This window comes from Artemia sp. Qi Xiang Cuo, chromosome 4 (assembly GCF_049724085.1).
Source record: "Artemia sp. Qi Xiang Cuo chromosome 4, ASM4972408v1, whole genome shotgun sequence".
Lineage (NCBI taxonomy): Eukaryota > Metazoa > Arthropoda > Branchiopoda > Anostraca > Artemiidae > Artemia > Artemia sp. Qi Xiang Cuo.
In genome coordinates this window covers 18,455,254-18,479,299 of record NC_142797.1, presented here as the reverse complement: position 1 = coordinate 18,479,299, position 24,046 = coordinate 18,455,254, and the positions used below count along the sequence as shown (strand labels likewise).

Sequence of the window (24,046 nt, the reverse complement as noted above, 5' to 3'; positions counted from 1 at the left end):
GAGTTACAAGGTCGACCCTTAAAACGTACAGGGATTAGGAGGCACAGTTGGGGGGCTGTTAAAGAGGCTGAGTCACAAGTTCGAACCTTAAAACGTACAGGGATTAGGAGGCACCCTGTACGACGTGATTTGAGTATTCAGGAATTAAAAGCCTTAACACAAGAATGTTCAAGAGCGGGGGGTTTGGGGGGCGGTAGCCCCCAACTTTAACTCCTGACACGATCAGCTAACAGTTAGTCAAGCAATAATAAGTAATAAACTGTACAAAAACGTGCAGAAATTATTTGAAAAAAACTACGTTTTCTAAAGAGTTAAAGAGGCTGAGTTACAAGGTCGAACCTTAAAACGTACAGGGATTAGGAGGCACAGTTGGGGGGCTGCCGCCCCCAAACCCCGCTTTCGCAGCCTTTAAATAAAAAAAAAAATTTAAACTGAAAGTAAGGAGCGACATTAAATCTTAAAACGAACAGAAATTATTCCGTATATGAAAGAGGCTGTGCCCTCCTCAACGCCTCGCTCTTTACGCTAAAGTTGTTATTGTTTAAAAAAAGAGTTGTGAGAAAGTCAAACTTTAGCGTAAAGAGCGAGGCGTTGAGGAGGGCACAGCCTATTTCATATACGGAATAATTTCTGTTCGTTTTAAGATTTAATTTCGCTCCTTACTTTCGGTTTAAATTTTTTTTTTTATTTAAAGGCTGCGAAAGCGGGGGTTTGGGGGGCGGCAGCCCCATCTGTGCCTCCTAATCCCTGTACGTTTTAAGGTTCGACCTTGTAACTCAGCCTCTTTAACTCTTTAGAAAACGTAGTTTTTTTCAAATAATATAATAAATAATTCAAAATCCATTAGTGTAGCTGTGGGCATTAGGCCATCTCTAAAATAATAAAATTCAAGCTGATTCCTCAATTTATCCTTTAGAAGCTTTAATTCTTACTCATAGGACTTTCCAGTTGACAAAACTGGAGAGCGGGATACAAAGAACATTCACGAGTTCCTATTCGTCATCATCTAAAATAAGATTTGGTCTTCCTATCCCACACAACAAACTTGATAGTGATCTATTTAATTAACTTTAACAAAAATTTAAATACAAAAATCAATATGATTCACCCAAAACCAAACGGTTGACGTGGGGTGAAACAGGTAAAAAAAAATACACACATATAACGTTATTTAAATTCACTATAATAAGAATCCCTGTAAGGAATGGCCCCCACAATCAATTGAGCTCTTTTCTTCATCCCTTTTCTCGTAAATTTGAGCTATCGCATCAATTTCTATTAGATTTTAAAGGAAAGCGTATTCTAAAGAGTGTGATTCCATCCGGTCCAAATAACAAGCTTTCAGCACGTTTAATTTTCTGAAACGATTGAACTTTTGAAGCTAATATCAAAGAGCTTGAGAGCCGCACGACAACCCATCTATAGATTCTCAGCTGTGTAGCGATTGAATTTACTTGCGGGCATATTTTTAGCGAAAGGATGGATAACAGTGTGGCGCGTGGTAGTTTATAAGCATTCTGCTAATCTACCATTATAGCCAAACTGTTGTCAAACAGTTCGTGGTAACGAACTGTAAGAAAGGGGCGACCCGGCTCAATAGTACTGAAAACTCTATAAAACGGAGTTTTGATACCAGTATATATGTCAAAAGAATACAAATATTATGCTGATTTCAAATATGTAAGTTTCATAGTCCTACCTATCAAAGTTTACGAGCCTGAGAAAATTTGCCTGATTTTCGAAAAACAGGGGGAAACCCTCTAAAAGTGATATAATCTTAATGAAAATTACACCATCAGATTCACCGTATCAGAGAATCCTACTGTAGAGGTTTCACTCCCCTATTTGAAAAAATGTGGAATTTTGTATTTTTTGCCAGAAGAAAAGATGACGTATGCGTATTTATTTGTTTGTTTTTCCCAAGGGTGATCATATCAACCCAGTGGTCCTAGAATATCGTGAGAGGGCTCATTCGAACGGAAATTAAAAGTTCTAGTGCCCTTTTTAGGGGAAAAAAAAATTGGAAAGCCACTAGGCCCCCTCCCACACCCTTTTTTCTCAAAATGGTCCGATCAAAATTTTGAGATAGCCATTTTGTTCAGAATACTTGGAGTTGGAGAAATCATGACCCCCACAGCCCATGGGGAAAGGCCTTTAAGTTACACAATCTGCCCATTGTTTACGTATAGTATTTGTTATTGGGAAGTATGTATACAGTTCTCGGAGGGAGAGGGGGCAAATTTTCTCGTGGTGGGATTTTCCACGGGGTTGATTTTCCATGGGGTGAATATTTCAGGGGAAATTTTACACTAGGGGAATTTGCCAGAATAAATATACGAAATTCTTCTTATGTCTTGCTTTCTCATTGCCGACTCAATTTTACGCGTTGAGATGTTAAGGCTAGTGTCCCGGGGTAAATTTTCACCCGCTCTGAATTGTCTAGAGAATAAATCCACGGGGAGGAGGGATTTATCCATGGAGGTGTAGCCAGATTTCCTGGCATTACTTAAAAACGTTTTTTCAACTGAAAGTAAGGAGCAACATTGAAACTTAAAACGGACAGAAATTATTACGTATATGAGGGGGGTTGCTCCTCCTCAGCACCTCGCCCTTTATGCTAAAGTTTGAATTCTGTCCCGATTCTTTAAGAAAGACTCCCAAAACACTGTTCTTTTAATTAGAACAAAAAGAAGCTTTTTCGAAAGGTACTAAAATACTTTAGCGTAAAGAGCGAGGTTTTGAGGAGGAGCAACCCATCTTAAGTGCGCAGTAATTGCTGTTGGTCTTGAGCTATAGTATTGATTCTTACTGTCAGTTGAAAAAACTTGTTTTTTCATTTAATTAATTAAAAAACTTTTCCACAAAATAAGTTTTTTAAAGAATTTACCCCCTTCAATTCCTTCTCTCATCAGTTTGGACCTGTCAAAAAACGATTTACATCAAACCTTTCCACCATTACATCAAAGGTCAGTGAGATACTGCAAGCAGTTTATCTCAACGAAAACAAATTCTCCCACCTTCAGAATTGCCAAGAAAACTCTGTCAAAAACGATAGTCATCAAGGCTGTCAAGTGAAACACAAGTATCAATTGAAGCACCATCGCGAGGTCTTTCCGGGGAATTTAAGACCTCCACCGTATTCTATCACCACAAGAAGACCCTACTGCCATCCATTCGGGTTATGGAAGCATCGAATTACGAACACCAGTGTTTTCAGTCCTAACTTATGTCCCCTCAAATCCCTACTTAATAATATCCCCATAAGTTGTCCGCTGTCCTCCTTTTCTCTCAAGCCCGGTCCAGCCCCGCCTTTTAATCCTGCTTCTCAAACAAATCCCAGCCTCCATCGCGAAAAAGATGCCTCTCTTCTCCCAGATCCACGTTCCTCCCACCCCCAGTGTATCCCATAATTAACAAACAAAAAAATTGCCCTCTTTACTAACAATTTAAATTATCCAAAGCACTTTGTTACGAACGCCGAAAGCTTGAATTTTAACAAATTTATCAATCTGAAAGGCCTCTTTTACGAACACAAATTTGATTTTGTTGCCGTAACTGAGGTCCAAGCACAGAACCCTGATTTATTGAAAATTAATAACTACTCCCAATTCATAAGACTTTGCCCTCATGATCATCCCCTAGGTAAAAAGGGAGGCGGAATACTATTATTTGTAAATAATTATCTCTTTCCTAAATTAATTCATGCTCCCAACCTTTCAGATTACGATGAAATCATTTGGGTAAGTGTAAGACCCAAAGTTTTACCACGCCCCTTTAATTTGATTGTGTTTTGCTGCTTCTATTATTCCCCAAATCAAAACGCTGCACAAAGACAGCGATTCTACCAACAACTGCATAGTAGTGCCGACTTTGTCCTATGCACATTCCAGAACGCCGCGTCCTTCCTCTCTTATAGAACGCAAGTCGTGAAATACCTGAATGTATTTTCTGATCCCATCCCAATTTATAATGGTGTGCCCCAAGGAACCCTCTTAGGTTCAAATTTATTTCTTACAATGATAAACAACCTTGGTGTTTATTTCCCAGATAGATAGAAATTCGTTGATGATCTAACTGTCTTAGGGACATGTTCCAAAAATTCCAAAAGCAACCCAATGTACATTTTGGAATCGATATCAGCCGAAGCTCTTACTGATGATATGAAAGTCAACCCTTTAAAGTCAACTGTTCTTACTATTAATTTCCTTAAAACTCTTCCTTCTTTCTCCTGTCTAATCCCCCCTGAAATGTCCATTACCACTATGAAATTAATGGGTGTTACCATCTCAAGCAACTTAAAATGAGATTGTCATATTAATGACATCTTAAAACGTGCAAATGCCGCATTTTCCCTCCTTAAAAAATTTAAATGCCCTAAATTGCACTGTTTGAGGATTTTCTTGTCATTTGTACGCCCAACCCTTGAGTACGCCTGTCATGTTTGGCATCCTGGCATTTTCGTTAAAATGTTAGATAGAATAGAGGCAGTACAAAAAAGGTGCCTAAGAATTATCTTCAATGAGGGTACAGTACCTTATATTTCCCTTCTTAGGAGAGCTAATCTTGTCACCCTTAAGGAAAAGAGAGCAAAAATTACCTTGCGTTTTGCTAACTTCATCACCCTCGAACAACTCCCTTTTTCCCTGGTCAATATTCACCCCTTCGACCCCGCCTCCCGGGTTCTGTGTCAACAAAAATCCCCCTTCTCGCCCAAATAAGAGTTTGCAATTAAATATTTTTAAGAAATTTTATCCCTTAAATAGTTTACATTTTCAAACACTTAATCTCCGCTGCCTCCCCCCCCCCCCCCTCACTCACACATTACCACATAGTTATTAATTTTAATTCCCATTTAGCAAATTTGGAGGTTTTATATTTATGTTTGTTAGTCACCAACTAACTTATGTTTTTGTTTTAATTTTACTTTATCCCCTTGTTAATTTTACGAGTTTTTTTGGGGGGGGGGGATTTTTGCTGACTTGACATTGGCCTTCTAATTTTATGAGTCTACTTTGTTTTGTTTTTAATGTTTTACGTATTTGACATTGACCCTTTTATAATTTTCTGTTGTTGTTTAATTGTTTGTTTTTCATGTTCTTTTTTTGCTTTATTTGACGCTAGAGTGCGAATTCGGCCCCTTTCGGCTTGTGATAGCCATTTTTCCGCAATAAGTCTTATCTTATCTTATCTAACTCCATTAAACAAAAAATGAGCAAAAATAAAATCAAATAATCTACCAAGCGTGAAACTGCCACATATCAGCATCGATAAATAAATGAAACTAAAAACGAACAGAAATTACAATAAATAACCGAATCAGACTCAAAACGAGCAGGAATTAACAGAAATTGTATTTTTTTTTTAACTCGCTTATTTATTTTAATTTCTGTTCGTTTTGGGTTTCATTTATTTATTGATGCTGATTTTTGGTAGTTCCAGGTTTGGTAGATTGTTTGATTTTATTTTTGCTCATTTTTTATTCAATGGAGTTCTTTACTTTTCTTTGAAAAACTTATTTTGTGGAAGAAGTTTTTTCAATTAATTCTTTACTATAAAAATGTCAAGCCTTCCAATCGAATGAGCCCTTTTTGAGTTTCTACGACAACGCTTTCTATAAACGCCTTAAATGACCCCAGGGCAGCTCTCGAGCAATAGGGACTAACTCGGGCCTGTTCACAAGCTTCTTTAGAGCGCTAGAGACTATCAGTCTAGCATTTTTAAATGCCTCCAGGGCATAAATTACAACCCTTACCCTAAAGGCTATTAGGGTGGTTGTCATCTTCTAAGACCTAATTTCCCGAACTTTCAACTACGTGAAACAAAATGGCTATCTCAAAATTTTGATTGGATGTGTTTGGGGAAATGGTGGGCATGAGAGGGGTGTTAGTCACTCTCCAATCACTTGCAATTGTCAAAAAAGGCACTCATCCTTTCATTTTCCAATTGACTGAGCCCTTTTGAAATTTCTACAGCAATGCTTTAAATAAAAACCTTATATGCTCCCAGGGCATAACTTATAACTCTTGTCCTGAGGGCTGGGGGGTGTCACCTTCAAAGACCTCATTTCCAGAATTTTCTACTACGTTGAACAAAATGGCTGAAAATTTTGATTGGAAGTGTTTGGGGGAATGGTGGACGTGAGAGGGGGGGTAGTTACCCTCCAATCACTTTCGACTATTAAAAAGGGCAATTTCAATTTCCAATCAAATGGGCCCTTTTTGAAATTTCTACAACAACTTTCTATATAAACCTTATATGCCCACAAAGCACATCTTACAACCCTTACACAGAGGGCTCTGAGGGGGTTATCATCCTAGAAGACCTAATTTCCAGAACTTTCAACTACGTAGAACAAAATGGATATCTCAAAATTTTGATTGGATGTTTCGGAAAATGGTGGGTGTAAGAGGGGGTTAATTGCACTTCAATTACCTTCGACTATCAAAAAAGGCACTAGCCCTTTCTATTTCCAAATGAAAGAGCCCTTTATTAAGTTTCTACAACATCGCTTTCTAAAAAAAACCTCATATGCCCCAAGGGCATAACTTACAACCCTTGCCCTGAGGGCGGTGGGGGGGGGGGTCATCCTTAAAGACCTAATTTCCAGAACTTTCAAACTACGTTGAATAAGAATAGCTATCTAAAAATTTTGATTGTATGCGTTTGGGAAAAAGGTGGGCGTGAGAGGGGGATTATTGCCCTCAAATCACTTTCGACTATTAAAAAGGGCACTCGCCCTTTGAATTTCCAATCAAATGGCCCCCTTGTCAAGTTTTCTTGATCCCTTTGTCAAGTTTCTACGACAACAATTTCAACAAAAACCTTATATGCCCCCAGGGCATAACATATAACCCTTGCCCTGAAGACTGTGGGGGGAGTGTCCTGATCACAGGTATAATTTCCTAAACTTTAAATTGCGTAGAACAAAATGGCTATCTCAAAATTTTGATTGGATGTGTTTGGGGAAATGGTAGGCGTGGAAGGGGTGTTAGTTGCCTTCCAATCACTTTCGACTATTAAAAAGGGCACTAGCCATTTCAATTCCCAATCGAATGAGCCCTTTTTGAAGATTCTACGACAAAACATTCTATGCAAACCTTATATGCCCCCAGGGCATAACTTACAACCCTTGCCCTGAGGGCTAGGGGGAGTGTCCTCCTCAAAAACATAATTTCTATCTGGAATTCAACTATTCTGAACAAAATGGCTATCTCAAAATTTTGATTGGATGTATTTCGGGAAATGGTGGGCGTGGAAGGGGTGTTAGTTGCCTTCCAATCACTTTCGACTATTAAAAAGGGCACAGGCCATTCCGATTTCCAAATGAATAAGCCCTTTTCAAGTTTCTACGACGACTTCTTCGATACGAAGTGCCCTGGTCTAAAGGAAAAAAAATAATACATTGTGCCAACATCGTTCTTATATGCCCCCAGGGCATAACTTAAAACCCTTGCCCTGAGGGTTGTGGGGGAGTGTCCTCTCCAAAAACATATTTTCTATCTGGAAATCAACTACGCTGGACAAAATAGCTATCTCAAAATTTGATTGGATGTGTTTGGGGAAATGGTGGGCTTGGAAGGGGTGTTAGTTGCCTTCCAATAACTTTCGACTATTAAAAAGGGCAAAAGCCACTCCAATTTCCAATCGAATGAGCCCTTTTCGAAGTTTCTACGACAACTCCTTCGATACGAAGTGCCCTGGCAAGGAAAAAGATGAAAACAAAAAATAAATAACATATTGTGCCAACATCGTTCTTTACTTACCAAACTTTACTATACTTACATCGTTGAATTAATTACCAAAATCTCACCAGTTTGCCAGACGATTAAAGAATAAAAAATAGCTAGGAAATACAGTAAGGAAGTAAAAAGAGAACAATCAAACTAAACTCAAAGAATACGATGCTAACAAAGGTGATAACATACTTCAAGGGGTAGACTAGCTGTATGAGAATACTGGCATGTTTAGCCCTTTTCGTTGCATAAGAAACTGTACCACTATGTGGTTTTGCTATCTAGCAGCCTGAAATAGTTTCTATCAATTAAATTCCAATAGCAGGTGCCGATAATTGACTTCCTAAGACAAGCCAAGTAAAATATCTTTTTGTTTTTTTTTTTACTAAAAAAACAACGAAATTACACCCTACATAAATTTTCGTGACATTATGGTGTTAGAGTAACGGTTCAAAAGACTCGTCTCTCTCAGTACCTATTAGGACTCTTTTCTTTCTTCTTCGCTGCGTAATCTTTAAGATCACTACCAATCAAACAAATTTCATAAATCTAACTGCTCATGGGAAATGCTTCCTGTGCATTAAAACTAGCAACTTCAGAGAGATTCGATGTGGACATATTTTGGCAGGCTGCTGCCACTGAATCTTGCGGTGGCACACCAGTGTGCCAAAAAAATTCCGGAAGAAGCTTGCTAATTTTTTTGACGGCACATCTCCGGTTTTCGGCACGACTTCAGGCACTAATCTCTGGTAGTTGGAACCAAAGAATAGGAAAACATCTGTGATCATTAAACTAAGCTATCTCTGCTAGTCTTTTCCTCGTGGACAGAACCCATCTCAAACCCCTGCACCAGAATGCTTGCACTATGGAACAAAAAGTTTAAATCGAAGTTATCAGACCCTGTCCAGAAAAAAATATTGGGTATGTGCCGAAATAAAATAACTGTTTATTAATATTATAGGTAAAGGCTTAAAAAATGGCAAGGGGGATTGAGGGTCATAGGGTTTGATGCCGAATTAAAAGAACTGGGTCTGGGGGTCATACATTTGCAAAATCACTGATATCCGAAGATTAAGGTCTACATATGGGAGAGGGAAAGTCCAGGGGGTAACTAAGTGACAACAATACTCATGCAGCTCTGTTTGCATTTCAAGATTTCCAAGAACTTCCAGAGGTTCGGATGGTGGCAGGTATTGGAACCTCGCCTCCAAGAGTGCCAGCTTCCCACCCAGTTGTTAGATCACGGGAAGCTCTAGGTACATCGATTGCAGGTATAGCTCAGAAGAAAGTGAGGGGTGGGGTGGGGTTGGGTGACCCTTAGGTCCCTTCTAAGACGACCTATATAGTTGTCATCGAAGTAGTTATTCACAAATAGAAAGAAATACCAGGATGTTTTCATACGAACCTGCAGAGAAAACTCTGGGTCAATTCAGTACCGATCCCGAACTTTTCTACAGACGCTCTGACACAAGTAGAAAAAACAACCATTTATCTTCGCTGTAGGAAACGCTTGGAAGCATTAACTGACGCAGCTTCTGGCAAATTAGTTCCTTAACCTCTATCTTACCCTTCTATAACAACTCAGTCCCCAGCCTCCAGAAACACGAAAAGAAGAATTAAAAGAAATAAAATACAAAAATAAATCCTACAGGATATTCTACACCGATTATCCTACATGTATTTTAAAATATAGATAGAATATTCGAGAACCCCTCTTTTCATTTTTTTATTTGTCTTACTTTGCCTTTGGTTGCTCAATTTTACACGAGAGGAAGAACCAACCACGGAGGGGAAATTTTCTGGGAGGATACGCCAGACCCTGACAATTATAGCTTTCTCACCATAAGAAGTAGCACATTTGTGTGCCCCATAGTTTGATCCAAAACTGTTGCAATACCACACAAACTGGTGAGACTACAGTTAAAAGTCACTAAAAAATAGAATATTGCACTCTCTTGAGACCTGTTCCAAGGATCCTTGCTAGTGAAATTTAACCTATTATAAATATATCTCCCTTATAAACATCCCTCCCTCCTCTAGATTATCAAGTAAAATTACAGTTAAAGTTTTTAAAGTAGGGAAAAAACAACAAATTGTAAATCAGTTTTCTCAAATTAGGGAGAGGAGGGCATTCCCGACAAGGTTGGTGGAAACCTTGATCTTATTTAAAAGCAATTCGTTATGGAACAATGCCAACATTTCTTCCAAATCTGATTCTAATCCCAATTTCCTCGATATTTTATTTGTGAGCACGATTCCTGATTCCAAGAATACTAATCATTTTTTTTTTCTAGCGGCATTGAAAACTGCTGCAAGATTGTTATGTAGTTACATTACTTAATAAATTATGTTGCTGGTGCAGCATCTTTCTTGTGCAGCAGTTGAATATTAATCATTTAAATTTTCCTAATTTGAAGCTTAAAAACTGATAATGAAAAATCAACTCGAAATTTAATCACCTATCAGAATCTTGGCCCTTCAGCCAGTAAGTGCAATACAAGGTTGGAAGCCAACTACCCTGTGCTTTCGCACACCCTTCCTGTCTACCTTCCCCAGATTTCTCCTGGTACCCATTTAGAGCTGGGTCGACTCTGGCTGAGCTTACAGTCCCGCCACTGACTTTCTTCCAAATCTAATAATTGGGTACACTGGGATTCGAATCTTCGCCCACTCGGACAAAGAATCCTAAATCCAGCGCACATATCCACTCGGCTAGGACGGCAATACAAGTCTCCTAAATTAAAAGTGATAATTTGCCAAAACAATTTATTGTATCACATCTAAAAGCATAAATACCAGGTTTCCATGAGATATCATACCGACGATCAAAATCTAACAAAGTATGATCAAGGTACAAGAAAATAGCATATCCACTTCTTCACTTAAGAGTTCTGGTTGACTTTTTCAAAGTATTCTTTAGATTTGATTGGATCGGGCTTAATAGAGGGCTCACCCGGTTTCCATTTAGCAGGACAAACTGAAAGAGAAAACATGCATCAATCACTTTCCAAGAGTTAGCTTGAACAACCGGGAAATACCCATAGGATACGGAAATATCAGTGTTCAACCGAGACCGTACCCAGGATTTTTTTTTCGGAGGGGGTTTTACTAAAAAAAAAGAAAAATCGGGGGGGGGGGGGGTTTACACAAAAACAACAAACAAAAAAACGCATACAAAATTTATTTATATTCATTTTTATGTTTTTACGAGTCAGACAAACATTTCGAGGGGGGAGGGTTCAAACCCCCCTAACCCCCCCTCTGGGTACAGCCTTGTGTTCAACTATATAGTGGTGTTTCTTTTTCATTTCTATTGTATTATTTTTTTATAGCATATTTAGCATCTACCTATACAATTAGTAAGTTTCAGTTTTACAGAGATTAGTAACAGAGGGGGCACCAACAACAATAATAAAGAAAAGAAAAAGAACAACCTTCATGAAAAGAAATCAAGAAAAACATTTTATCATGCGATTTTTAAGTTGCAGTACTAAACTTTCAGCTTAACGAACGGAATCTAGGAACGAATTACAAACTGATGGAGAAACAATAAAAATAAATAATAATAATAAAAAAATGACAAAAATAAGTAATAGCGTCAGATTAAGAAAAAGAGAAAAACCTGTTGAAAAATACGGAACCACCAGGACTTTGCTATTCCTACAGGAACCATGGTAAAGCGGCTAATCTCCAATTCTATTTAAGTTCCTAATTCTTTGCCCGAGTGCAGCTAAAATTGGACAGCCTCACTGGCGGCGCCCCCAAGATTTTTTCTGGCATACTCATTCCTTGTTGTTATTTCTGTCTTTTGATTTTTTTTAAAAATAAATTCGTCAATTTGGTCAATTATTGGCGCCCTTATCACATTTGCCCCCCCCCCCAAGATTTGGCTTAGTGGCGCCCTTGTCACATTGCCCCCACCCCACGAATTTCCTCTATATTTGGCCCTGAATAGCCTGGATGCCAATTTGGACAAGTCAATAAAGACGGCAGAGGAGAAAATTTACTGTCCTTTTTGGTTTCATTTCAACTTAACAACTTACATTTCATTTCAACTTACCAATCAATTATTTCTGCTAAAATTCAAAAGTAAAAAAAAAATGCTTTCCAATGTGGAACAAGTCAATTAGCATATAAGAATTTATTTAGAGTTTTGTAGGAAGAAGGTATTTTGATCATTATTTGGTATCAATTTTGATTCTTAGAGAATGTCTTTGTCATTCCATTAAGCTAAGCGTAATTGAAGTGCTTTGAGCCAAAAAGAGAGACTTGGATGGATGAATTTTTCATCGACTTTATGTTAGCTTCAAGTTGAAGGCTCCTTTAATTGCATTATTCGATTACGACTGAAGATGAACCTCTCGTGTCATTTACATAAATGACAGAAAATTTGTACATTTTTTACCTGCAGAATGTATCATAGAGAAAGGGGGGATGTTTGATCCTGGGTGTGTCCGAAACCAAATTCCAAACCAAAACTTATAAAAAGATTCAGTATACAATTTTTGCTCGATTTAAATATAATTGACTTAAATATAATTAATTAATTTATATTTGTTTAATTAATTTATATAAGTTTAATTAATTATATCTGTTTAATATAATATAATCGATTTAAACATAACTAATTTTAAATATAAATCTACCTATAGAAAGATTTAGCTGTAGGAAACCCCACAGTTCCAAAAAAAGGTGAGTATCCTCAAAAACGGTTAGAATCCCAATGGATCCCATACGATGAGATCCAACCTCTCTATAAACCCCAGGACTGCCAGCTCCTTCCTACAGAAATACAAAATTTCCATTTTTCCTGAGCAGGGTGGTAACGCATTCGTGTTTATTTGTCACTTCTTCCTCAAGGATAAATCGTGTTAGATCTCAGTGTAATCGGTTATAGAATGTTAGGAAAAAGCTTACTCTAAAGGAAATATTAAGTCCTAGTGCTTGTTTTCAGCTAAAAAATCCCACTTCAGGAAACTGGGTTGCAGCCCAAGGCCGTACGCACAAAAACCCAATGGTACAACTCCCGCCCCATTCCCCTTTCAGAGGATCAAAATATATTCAGCACATTTCTAAAACTCAATATCATATTTTTCTGTAAAGTAAAACTTGTTATGTCGTAGCCTATTCGAAGGACAAATCTTTCCAGGGTTAGCCCCCCCCCCTTCACCCCATGGTAATGTTCGTGATTACAGCTAGGCTAAATATTGCCGCAAGTTTCATTTACATAAATAAGAACATACCTTCACCGTGTTTTTCAACAAACTGGAACGCCTTTACCAACCTCAAAGTTTCTTCTACTGAACGTCCAACAGGAAGATCATTAATGGTGATCTGCTTGACAACGCCCTAAAAAAGGTTTTGCAACGTCAAATGTCTATCTGAAATATCGATTATGGATATAGACAGAAGCTAGATACAAACAAACAGGCACGTACGTGGGGAGGTACTAGAGACAAGGCTCCCAGAAATATCAGAATTCTTTTGGTTTCCCCTATTTTTTCCTATTACATAATATGTACAAATTATAATTGCCACGTGGAACGTTCGTTTGTGCTGCTTAAATAAATTTGCTCCCTTACACAGAAATATCTTCCCATGAAATTGCCCGGACATAGGAGACAGATTTGGTGCATAGAGATTACAGCTTTTCAGTGACTACATTTAAGAATAGTGTGATATCTGTAATAGAAGATTTTCCCAGACCTCTGGTTTAAAAAAGCATAAAAAAACCCACGCGGCCTGAAGATTTCATACAAGTTTGACTTTTGTAGTAATGTTTTCCATGCTTCTCATTGAACACGCATCAAAAAACCAACACAGATATACAGCGATTGATCGAACAGCCTCACTAAAAACCCCCAACCGGCTTACCGGTTTACAACTGGTTATTACCAAGATAAGCAAGAAGGATTGTTCAGTAAAGTAATACTTTAAAGGATTTAAAGACGATTTAAAGGTAGTAAAGCTCAGCAGAGAGAAATAAACGGAAGATCTTTTCAAACGCTTCTCTCGTCCAGGAACGCACCCGGGGGGTAAGTTTCTATATTTCTAGGCAGTCTCTATTCAAATTATTGTACAAAATATGTTTTTTATTATTCTTTATTATTCAGTAAAAATTATTGCTTTCTATTTCTTTCTTTTTTTTTGTCAAAAACTCAGGATATGAGTACCTGCGCCACACGAACCATTGGCCTGCATGTAAAGGCCATAATATAAGCCATGTCTCAATTTGACTTTTTCAGACTACGTTGCCAATACTTTATGACTTTTTACGGCCCCTATCACCATTTGTACACTTTAAGGCTCTAAAATCAAAACATTTTAAGTGGATTTTTTTCAAAAGAAAGTCAGACCCGGTGAACAAAAAGCTGTTTTAACTCGGCCGACTACGCCTCAACGAAATTTTCAACTTGTTCATTCTTGTTTGTAGTCCAAATTAATCGCTAAACTATTAGTCAAGTATAGTTAATATAAAGAGTTGTTTAATATTTAAATAGCGAGTGTGTTGAAGATTGTGCCTTTATAGCAGAGATTAGAGGCTAAGTACTGAGGCTATGTTGAAGATTGTGCCACTAGAGAGGATATTAGAGGCTAAAGCACTGAGGTGTATGTAAATCTGTTTTTCATTCCCTTTCTTTGGATTAGACGACCCTGATTCAATATGGAAGAAAGTAGTAGCCAAAAAAGAGTTATCCACCCTATAGCTGAGAAGTTTCAGTCATGGGCTTCATTCAAGGTTATTCATAATTGTAGAATACAGTTTCCCACGTAAAGGTTTTCAAAATATGTAACAGGTCGCGGTTGTATAGAACAAAATCATGTGACTCAAGTTTTTATACACACTTATAATGGCTATATTTTGCTTCGTTGTATATTTTTTCTTCACTGCTCTAAAAATACTTCCTACTAAGCATTAAAAAACACTACTTCATGAAAACCAGTTTGGGTACCTGAGTTGATAATATTTAAAAAGTTTTTTTTTAAATTATTTTTCGCAGTTAAATTTTACTTCTATTGCGTTACTTCATATAGTTGCATGTATGCAAACGCCTAAATACGTGTTAATATTTACTATCCAACTACTTTTGGCTCTCCCGTATACTAAATAAACTAAAAAAAAAAAAAAAAAGTTTTTTTTCAACTGAAAGTAAGGAGCATCATTAAAACTCCAAGCGAACAGAAATTATTACTTATATGAGGGGGGTTCCCCCTCCTCAATAACTGACTATTCACGCTAAAGTTTTTTAGTACTTTATTATAGATAAAACTAGATGATATATTTAAATGAGAAAGCTGCTGATAATAAGAAACAAAGCTTAACGGAGACAGTGGCGTCAATTCACCGTTTTTTTTGGGGGGGGGGGAGAGGGGGGGGGGATATTTATCAATATCTAGGGGGACTGCAAATCTTTCGTTTTTTTTCAATCTATTCAACGGAATGATCCCCCACCCTCCAAAAAAGGTAATTTTCAATGTGATGTTTCTCATTAAATTTATAGCCGTCGAGAACTATAGATCCAAATTCAAATAAAACACTTAAAGCAAAAAATAGAATTACTAGAGTAGGGCCAATATGCGTAACACTGACGATTAACATATTAAAAATAAAATAACATAAATAGCTAAAATAAAAATGAAAACATACGTTAGGATCAATGATGAAAAGGCCTCTGAGAGCTAATCCAGCATTTTCAATCAGGACACCATAGTCTTTAGCAATTTGCTTGTTGAAATCAGAAAGAAGTGGATATTTTATTCCTCCAAGGCCGCCTTCCTTAAATAAAAGATAGGGAAAAATTAGCTTATGTAACGGCAAATTAGGCAACTAGGAGAAGGGAGCTCTCAAGGGTATGTTCCACCCTCTTTTCAAGAAAAGTAGCCTAAGAATATTAGCTAAGAATAGATACATTTAACTTAGCCTACTGAGGAAATGTAGCTGTCACAAGAAATAATTAATAGTTATACAAATGTAAATTGTTGCGATTTGAAATTTAACGGCATACTGACAGTCCTCAGTAGGGACTGGAAACTTCTTGTTGCCCAAAAGCTAACTTATTAAGAAAACAAAATCACATAAGAAGAAAGATCACAGTCGAATACAAAGGGAAAGTTCACTAAGTCAAAAATCTTGCAAAACTTGACTATAGGCTTATAAACATAAATCACGGAATAAAGGAGTTTAGTAGGAGAAAAATAAGTTTTGACCAGGAAAAAATTGATACAGAAATGGTTTCTTCACCATCCGGACCGAAAAAAAAAATGCTTAACAACATATCAAAAATCTAAATCTCTAGCTCGATGCTAAATTGTTTTTTTTTAATGTTTTTTTATTTTATTTTCTCAAAAACCGGGAAAAAAAAAATTAAAAACGTAAACTATAATGTTTTACACATCTTTTTAGATCAGCTTTTGGCTCTGAATTCATTTCTGATACTCATTTCGTTACCTGACCAAAAGAAAATATTTATCAGCAAAAAAAAAAAGAAAGAAGGGGAAAAAAACTGTGTCTTTGGGGAAAAAAACTTACCAGCGTTTATCAAGGTCTACTACGCAATAAGTTTGTCGTTATTGTAGTCTATTTGGTTATGTAAACAAAAGGCTTAGAAAAAAAAAAGACTAAACAACAATAAACAGGAATGACGAAACACCTCAGCGCCAGAAGCCATCAGACAAGGTAGGTTCTAACTTAATGTTATCAGAGAAAAGATTTTATCTTCTTTTTCAAATATATAAAAATTGCACATCATCAAAATGTAGGAACTAGATTTTTCATCATCACAGTTAACTGTTATTCTTCTTCACTAAGTTCTTCTTCTTGAAACTTCGAATTGTTGCACGAGCTTCCCTTACAGGTACGGCAGGCTATAGTAAACTCAAGTTCGTTTTTCTTTCAGGTACACTTTTCACTATCACAGCCGTCAATACGACACGAGCATTTGATAATTTTCAGCAGCTGAGACGGAACGACAGGGAGATCTGTTTTTATTGGCGCAAAAACTTCGTTATCCTGCAGTTTCCATCCCAGGCGTAAAGGGTCTACTGGGCTCCCGAGCCAGATTTGAACTTGGCAGTAGACACGTAGCGAGTGGTACTTCGCTGCTGCCTGAGTCGGTGGCAGTTCTTGTGGATGCACGAAAGTGGTGGCAGTGCTCCCTTTTCTGTGAAAGATTAGCTTTTTTGGCAGTGTCCAGGTTCGAAACATCAGGGCAACCGTACAGCATCAACAATGCTCGCTCTCCTGCTGCCACAATATCGTCAAGCGATGCGAGCTTGTCACCAAATATAGCAGCGCTGTCCCTGAAACTCTTGTTGGAAAGTAGCAGCTGAACGGCTTTGCCCTTTCCTAGTCCGTAAAGGTGAGAGGTTGAGTCACAACCCAGCACGGCATGACAGAATGGTATCAGATTGCTGACATCTGTTTCTAGCTTCTGCTTCATCTCACTAATATCCCAAGCTGTACTAGTACCGCCAAACTTCGCTGCAGGTGAGAAATATACACGCCCGGAACGCGAATCTGATCGACTGATCAGAAGAGCCAAGAAGTCAGTATCATCAGCAACCAAGATTGTGTCTGTAAGACTAGCAGCTTCTACGGCTTTTTCTACAATCAGAACGTCGGCGTCTCCTTCCGAGTGGAAAATTCGGAAACCTACGGCTTCCAAATGGTTGCAGAGCAGCTTCAGGAAACGTCCTTTGTTTGTCTTACATGAAAGAAACTCTTCTTTCTTCATGCAGAGGGTCATCTCTTCGGTGAAAAAAACTTGGCGGTCAACCATCCTTGCTCGACGTAAATGGGTAGCATCTTTGATTGCTGGACCACCCTCATATCCGTCAAACACAACGATCGCACTAAGGTACCTTGCTTGTACGTAATGGACGTATTAAGCAAAGATGACCTTGAAGGTTGACCCTACCTTCCATGGAGCTCGATGTAGAAGAGAACCACCATCCAAGACGATGTTACACACAGAAGCAGGTCTTGAGGGTGACTGAGTCTCAATCCCGCAAGCCTGAAAGATCGCTTTTGCAAACTCTGGCTTATTTGCTTTTCTCATTGCCGTCAATAGTTGCAAATACTAGCTGGTCACTGAAATATTCCAGAAGCTTGCTCTTCAAGTACTTGTTACAGTACGGTTCAAGGTCTGTCCCATTCAAAAGCTCTCCCGTTTTAACAACAAGTTCACTGACTGTATACTGTTCTTCGTCATTTTCTTCGAAAAAAGTAGCCAGCTTCAAAAACGCCACGATGATATCTTTCATCGTGACCTTGCCTTCCCCTTTTTGAATGTTTTTTATCTGGCTCAGTATCTTCGAGTATTCCAAAAAGTTCTTGCGTCACAAATCTGGCTGGAAGGCTCTTATTTAATCGAAACATAGAAGAACAGGCTGCGTGATAAATAGCGTCAACTGCGTGCAGGTCTGACACTGCACATATTCGGCGGACAACGTTATTTGACCAATCATCATCACGGCTTTTGCACACTGCCTTTATACTCTCTTCAAAGTCTTTAGTCTGAACCTTGTACCACTCGTGTCCTTCTCTGTGGGTAGTGTTGAGATTTATCCTTGTAGTGCAGAAAAAGCAACACTCTTGGAAGTTGAAACGTGGAGTCCGTGATCGGAGTACCACTTTTTCTGCTTCCGTCTTTTCTTGCAAGGTTCGTCGTCTCTCATTCTCAATTTTCGACAGGTATATTTTGTTTGTGAAAGTCTTTCTGCAAGCAACATGGACTTCCATGATACTCGACGCCGGCCCTCAATAAGATTGACAGTTCATTTATTTTAGTAACCTATCTGAACTGGGGAGGGTTTAGCTACAGATTTTTCGGTTCAGAATCAGGGTTTTCGTTGTAACGTTCACCGACAGCTCACTTATTCCCAGTTCTCTTTTTTAGATGGCTGAGACCGCAGTTTTATGTCCCCTTTGTGAACGTTCAATAGACACCTCAGAATCGTCGGTACTGGCAGAAAAAGGAGCTACGGCGATCAATAAAGCTAGCAAAACGAGAGGTACCAGCATCTCTGTCGAGGCAGGGAACCGGGTGCTTTAAGGATTCTTGACCAGGGAAATCTGACAGTCACATCCGCGAAAGGTACCAGCGATAGTCGATAGTACTCTCGCTTCCACTAGAGAAATAGCTTTTTCGTTCCGCCTAGCAGCGTTGACCGTGCTGCACTCTAGCGACTTGTTTGCTGTACTTAAGTTTTCTTCAGACAGATGACGCTGATAAAATATGTGTCAGAAAAGAGAGGTAGGATGAGCGTAGAGTCTTCTTTCCTTTTTATATGTCCTTCCTCCGAGTCCTTTCCGCTTCCTAGTAGTTACGTTACAAATGCATCGGCAAGAAAAACAAACAAAAACGCACCTGTGTCAAATTTCTGCTCGGACTCTAAAATACTTTCCATCTGAGGAGTTTTTTTGCAGATAGATGACTCTACAAGGCTCAGCAGACTGAAGCAACTTTGAAAAGAGTGTAAGATCAAGGCGTGGTGTAACTGAAAGTGAATATCAGAAGGGACTTTCCAGCTGGTTGAAAATGTCGTCACCATTAAAGCTCGGTAGGAAAAGAAATGGATTCGGAACGCCGGTAGGCTATTTGTTCAGATGGGGAAAAATGAACCGAAAATGCGTGCTCCTCTTCGAAAAATACCCCATGATCGTGTGTCGCTTGATTTTTTTTATTTAATTTTTTTTTACTTCATAAAAAAACAAAAACAAAACATAAAAAAGAATTAAATGATTAAACGTGATGTTTTTGTCTAATAAAAGAGCACAAAAAAAGTCGTTTCTTAAAAGGGAAACCATCAATAAACTACTTTTCTTTTCACGGTTCCTCATTCTCGGATTCTGGAAATACCTAAAAAATAGGCGCAAAAAACGTGAAAAAAGGGAATTTCGCAACGGGATGGAGATTTAGATTTTTGATATGTTGTAGAGCTCTCTTTTCTGAACACAGTGGTGCAAAAATAATTAATACCAATTAAAAAATAATTAATACCAATTTTTTCCTGGTTCGACCATTTTTTTCCGTACCTTTCCCCTACCAGTTTACATGAAATCTAGAAAAATGATATTTTTTTAAAGACATATTCCTAATATATGTGTCAAACAAAAAAGATCTGGGTCTCAACAGTTATGTGAGAAATAAGCGAAGCACAATTGTTTTACTCTTCAAGCTATAACTCCCAGCTTTGACTCCAGTAACGTAGTTAAAACTCCAAAAGACATGGGTGTAATATAAGACAAATTAATATTTACATAGTTTCTTTTAACGAATTTCCCCAACATTTGAAGTCAGGTATTTTAAGATCCTCGGATCAATTTCTGGCATCATATGATTCTAAAGCGACTGCTTATTGTACATTTCTCATACATATCAAGTTTGATTGTAATTTTCCTTAAGATCGCCCCCTTTATCGCATACATCCCTTTTTTCTAAAATTATAACATATTTTATTATGCTAATAATTTTTTATGAACATTAGAACAAGTCAAATTAGATACGAGGGGTTTGCGGTCAAAAATTTAAAATGGATGAATTTGGATATTTGGAATTAGAATAATAAGTAGATTCTGTTGATACATGTTTTGTAATCAAACTCCATTTTCTTAGAATTTAAGTTTCTATTGACAAGAGTAGCTTTGATTCGTTATGCCTTAAGGACTTTCGTTTTTCTCGGGGGAGGGGTAACTAATTATGAGTCGTAGGCCAACACAAACTCCATCTGCAGTTACTAGTTATAGACTTTGGGTAGCCTCTATTCTGTTTGGTCACTGTCAGGAGGTGTGTGATCATCTTAGAAGAATAATTTTCTGAATATGAAGTGCTAAAGTCCTTGTCATGAGGCCATTTTTATTTAACAGCATCACAAGCAAAAATGCCGAAAATATGTTCCAATTCCATAATGCAAAATCCCTAAATAAATCAACAGTGTCATAAGGGGATGTTATTAATCAATATCACAAGGTATAGTACCCTCAAAAGATAAAAAAGCACCTCAAAAGAAAAGAATACTGTAAAAAATAATAATAAAAAAATGGTGCTTTTCCTCTAAGCTAAAGCAAAAATTTGACCTATCAAGTCTGAGGCTCGAGTTCTACAATGACTTCGAACTCGACATTGTTTTTCAACGGTGTAAACGCATAAATGAAAAGAAAGACAGAAACTTGGCCTGCTCCCTGAAAAATGACAGAAGACACGTGAAATGTAAGATGAAGCTTCTTCTAAGGTTAATTGAGAAATAATTGAAAAGACTAGACGAAAACAAAACAAAAAACCTTCATTGCAGACGTAAAAAGATTGAAAATATATATATTTACCAAGGCCGAATCCAGGGGGGGGGTGTCACCGGGTTTGAATCCCTCAAACAGTTTTTTGTCAGACTAATAAAAAATCAACAGAAATACATATAAACAAATTTTGATACGACTTGTATATTTTTTTTTACCCCCCACCCCCCCCCCCCGAAAAAACTGGATAATCCCTTAGTAGTCGGTATATTTACTCATGCCAGAAGCCATGGATAATGTAGGATGCAACTTGATTCCGGATAGCTAAGACTCAGCTAGAATGTAATTACCAAGACTTGATAAAAAACAAAAAAACAACAACAGTAAGAAAGGGAAAAAAAGAGAAAAAGAAAGGAAAAAATATGTACATATATTACATATGTACATATATAAACATGGGTAATTAAGATGCAGCATTTTCAGATGTAAGTAGATTGTCACAGTCAAGATTAAAAATACTGAGAGAAACAACAATGTTTTCGCAAAAGAAGATCCCAAAAGAGAAACAATTACTTCTTTTATTGATATTATAGGAAGTGTTTACTTGAATAAACACACACCTTGTCCATGATTGTCAAGAACCTAAGGAAAAGAGCCGAAAACCAACATAAAAGCCATGAAGCAGCCGAGGAGGTAAAAGTCAGGACCCAGTAAGTGAAAATATCAATGCAAAAACAACAACGTATATCATAACTATACGATAGAACACCTACGCCAAAGCCGCATCAAAGCTTGCGCGAAATATTGCTTTCACACTCCCAAATTTTTTGAAGAAATTCCGGTATCCTCTCGAAAATTATCGGTTTGTATCTTGTCTTAACATTCGTGTCTTTGTCATTTCCAGGTAGGTTTTGGAGAGCACATTTTTTTTTGGAGGGGGGGGGGTGGTGGAGCAATTCAGAATGAAGCACTCGGTTACGATTTGATGCTAGGTAGTGCTGAGGTGTTACTTAAATAAAAAAAAAAATTTACAAGTCATATAAAATAACTAAAATTATTACTTTTCTAGGCGTATTGATCCATGCAAGATGACTGAAATGGCTATCTGTTGACGCACCAACAACTTCAGCGTTAATTGCCTTGAAATCCTCAATTTGATCAGAGAAAGCGATAATTTCTGTTGGACATACAAAAGTGCTAAAAAAAAATATGTATATAATATATATGCATATAGGTACGTAATAATATTTAAATAATGAAAAATAATTTTAAACATTCTACAAACATAATTTATGTTTTCAGGAATAAGTACAGGATATGCGATACCCTGACGCAAATGCCTCTAGTTAAAATCTATTACAGCTTATGTCAATACATCAAAGCATTAAGTCCAATAAGTCAGGGAGATATGTATGTATCTTCTGAGTTATACATACATAAAATAAATACAAGTTGTGCATTTTATTTATGTAAAATTGTTCATCTCTTCTAGATTTGTAAGAAACAATTCTGGAAAAGTAAATCCGGAAACACTCTACTCACTTTTTTTGTCGTACTCAGTAGTGTGCAGCTCAGTTACAGTAAATAATTAAAATTCCAAATTTTTCTGCTATGAGGATTGTTAACCTTGTGGTAGCTCTGCGGATTGGTGCTCTCCTTGGCAATACAGAGCTCAGGATTTGATTCCCGCTACCGCAAAATCGGGACCTATCCCTGTAAAAAAAAGACCAAGCAACCGAGACGTCGATTCCAAACCCTACGTGCAATCAATGGCTCTGAAGTATTATCCTTTTTTTACTACGGGGATTGTGAAACACAGAAGGAAAGTTCCACTGAATTTTGCGAAGTTTCTTTCTAGTAATAATCCAGAAAAAATAAAATTCATTTTTTTTTCTAGCGTACAAAATTGCATAAACGTCCTAACTTCAAAAGCAAACTTGCTTGGAATCATTTAAAGACAGGTTCGTGTAAAGCCTAGAATTATATGTTTTAATCTAGAGACCGATAATTAAGTAAATCTTCTAGATTTCTAGGAAAAAATTTAAGAAATCTTTTTTGTAACGAAATTACGATTCTAACAGATTTTTGAAACTTAGTATGTACACACAACTTGGGGGAAGAGGTAAACTGAAACAAGTCTAGTTTTGATCCATCTTACAGGCGATCAAAGTGGATGGGACAGGTCTTATTTATTACGCATCTACAAGAAGGGCTTTTGTAACTTAACCAAACTTTCAAGTTAACTTATAGCTAAACAATCACGGTTAAGTCTCTGCTGTGATCGTGGGAAGATAAGGTCATAAATTCTTGTCATCAGTATATCTACCAGAGAAGACTGGTAAATCTTGACTAAACGTGATGGGAAATAAGAGCTGTTATTTTAGTTACACTTTTTCTTAACCAGAATTTGGCTTTAATTCTAAAGGGACGGAAGACCGGGTGGGGGGAGCGGGAGTCACTAAATTCTTGCCCCCTGAGTATCTAACCAAAGAGGCTGTTGTACTTCAGTTTAACCTCATGGACATTAAAAGTAAGGGTCCGAGTTATACTTTTTAAGGTCCATATCTAATCTGAATACTGTCGAAGAGGAAATCCTAAATTGTAGTCATCAGAATCTGTAACAAAAGGAGTAATCGGATCTCAATCAAATTTTGTGTGAAGTCAGATAAGTGTCCCAATTGAGACTCCTGGGTTTTCGGATACAGTTCATCCCCTATAGGAGGAAAGGGTTCCTTAGCTTATGTGGTCAGAATATCTACCAGAAAAGATGGTAGAATATCAACTAAACTGTTAGGAAGTCATCATAGCCTTAAGAGATTTTAGGGAGGTCGTAGCTTCTTATTTATGGTAGCTACTGTTTGCTTTAACTTTGACTATTATTCTTTTCCCATCTGAACAGACGGCCTTGAATATTACCTTTTTGAAATAGCAAAACTACATGATTTGTACCAAACAACTTTACATCAGAAATTTTTTTTATGGAAACTTGTCCTCTTTTTTCTTTTTGGACTAATACAAACGACATATTAGCCTTTAGGAGGGTGGCAACCCGTTGTTAATTTTGGTAGCATTTGTTCAC

At 37.4% G+C, this 24,046-nt stretch overlaps 1 protein-coding gene across 1 annotated transcript in view; it reads right to left on the bottom strand.

Annotated features, from left to right (window-relative positions):
* Nucleotides 1-10,482: 10,482 nt before the first annotated feature.
* LOC148952847 (peroxiredoxin-like) overlaps nucleotides 10,483-24,046 on the bottom strand; it is a 37,909-nt gene continuing 24,345 nt past the window's right edge. The window contains exons 4-7 of the mRNA XM_089088130.1: nucleotides 22,029-22,164; nucleotides 15,382-15,510; nucleotides 12,977-13,082; nucleotides 10,483-10,710 (exon numbers count right to left, since the gene is read on the bottom strand). Coding sequence (XP_088944256.1) covers nucleotides 10,616-10,710; nucleotides 12,977-13,082; nucleotides 15,382-15,510; nucleotides 22,029-22,164 — 466 coding nt within the window. The 3' untranslated portion in view covers nucleotides 10,483-10,615. The remainder of the gene's footprint in view (nucleotides 10,711-12,976; nucleotides 13,083-15,381; nucleotides 15,511-22,028; nucleotides 22,165-24,046) is intronic.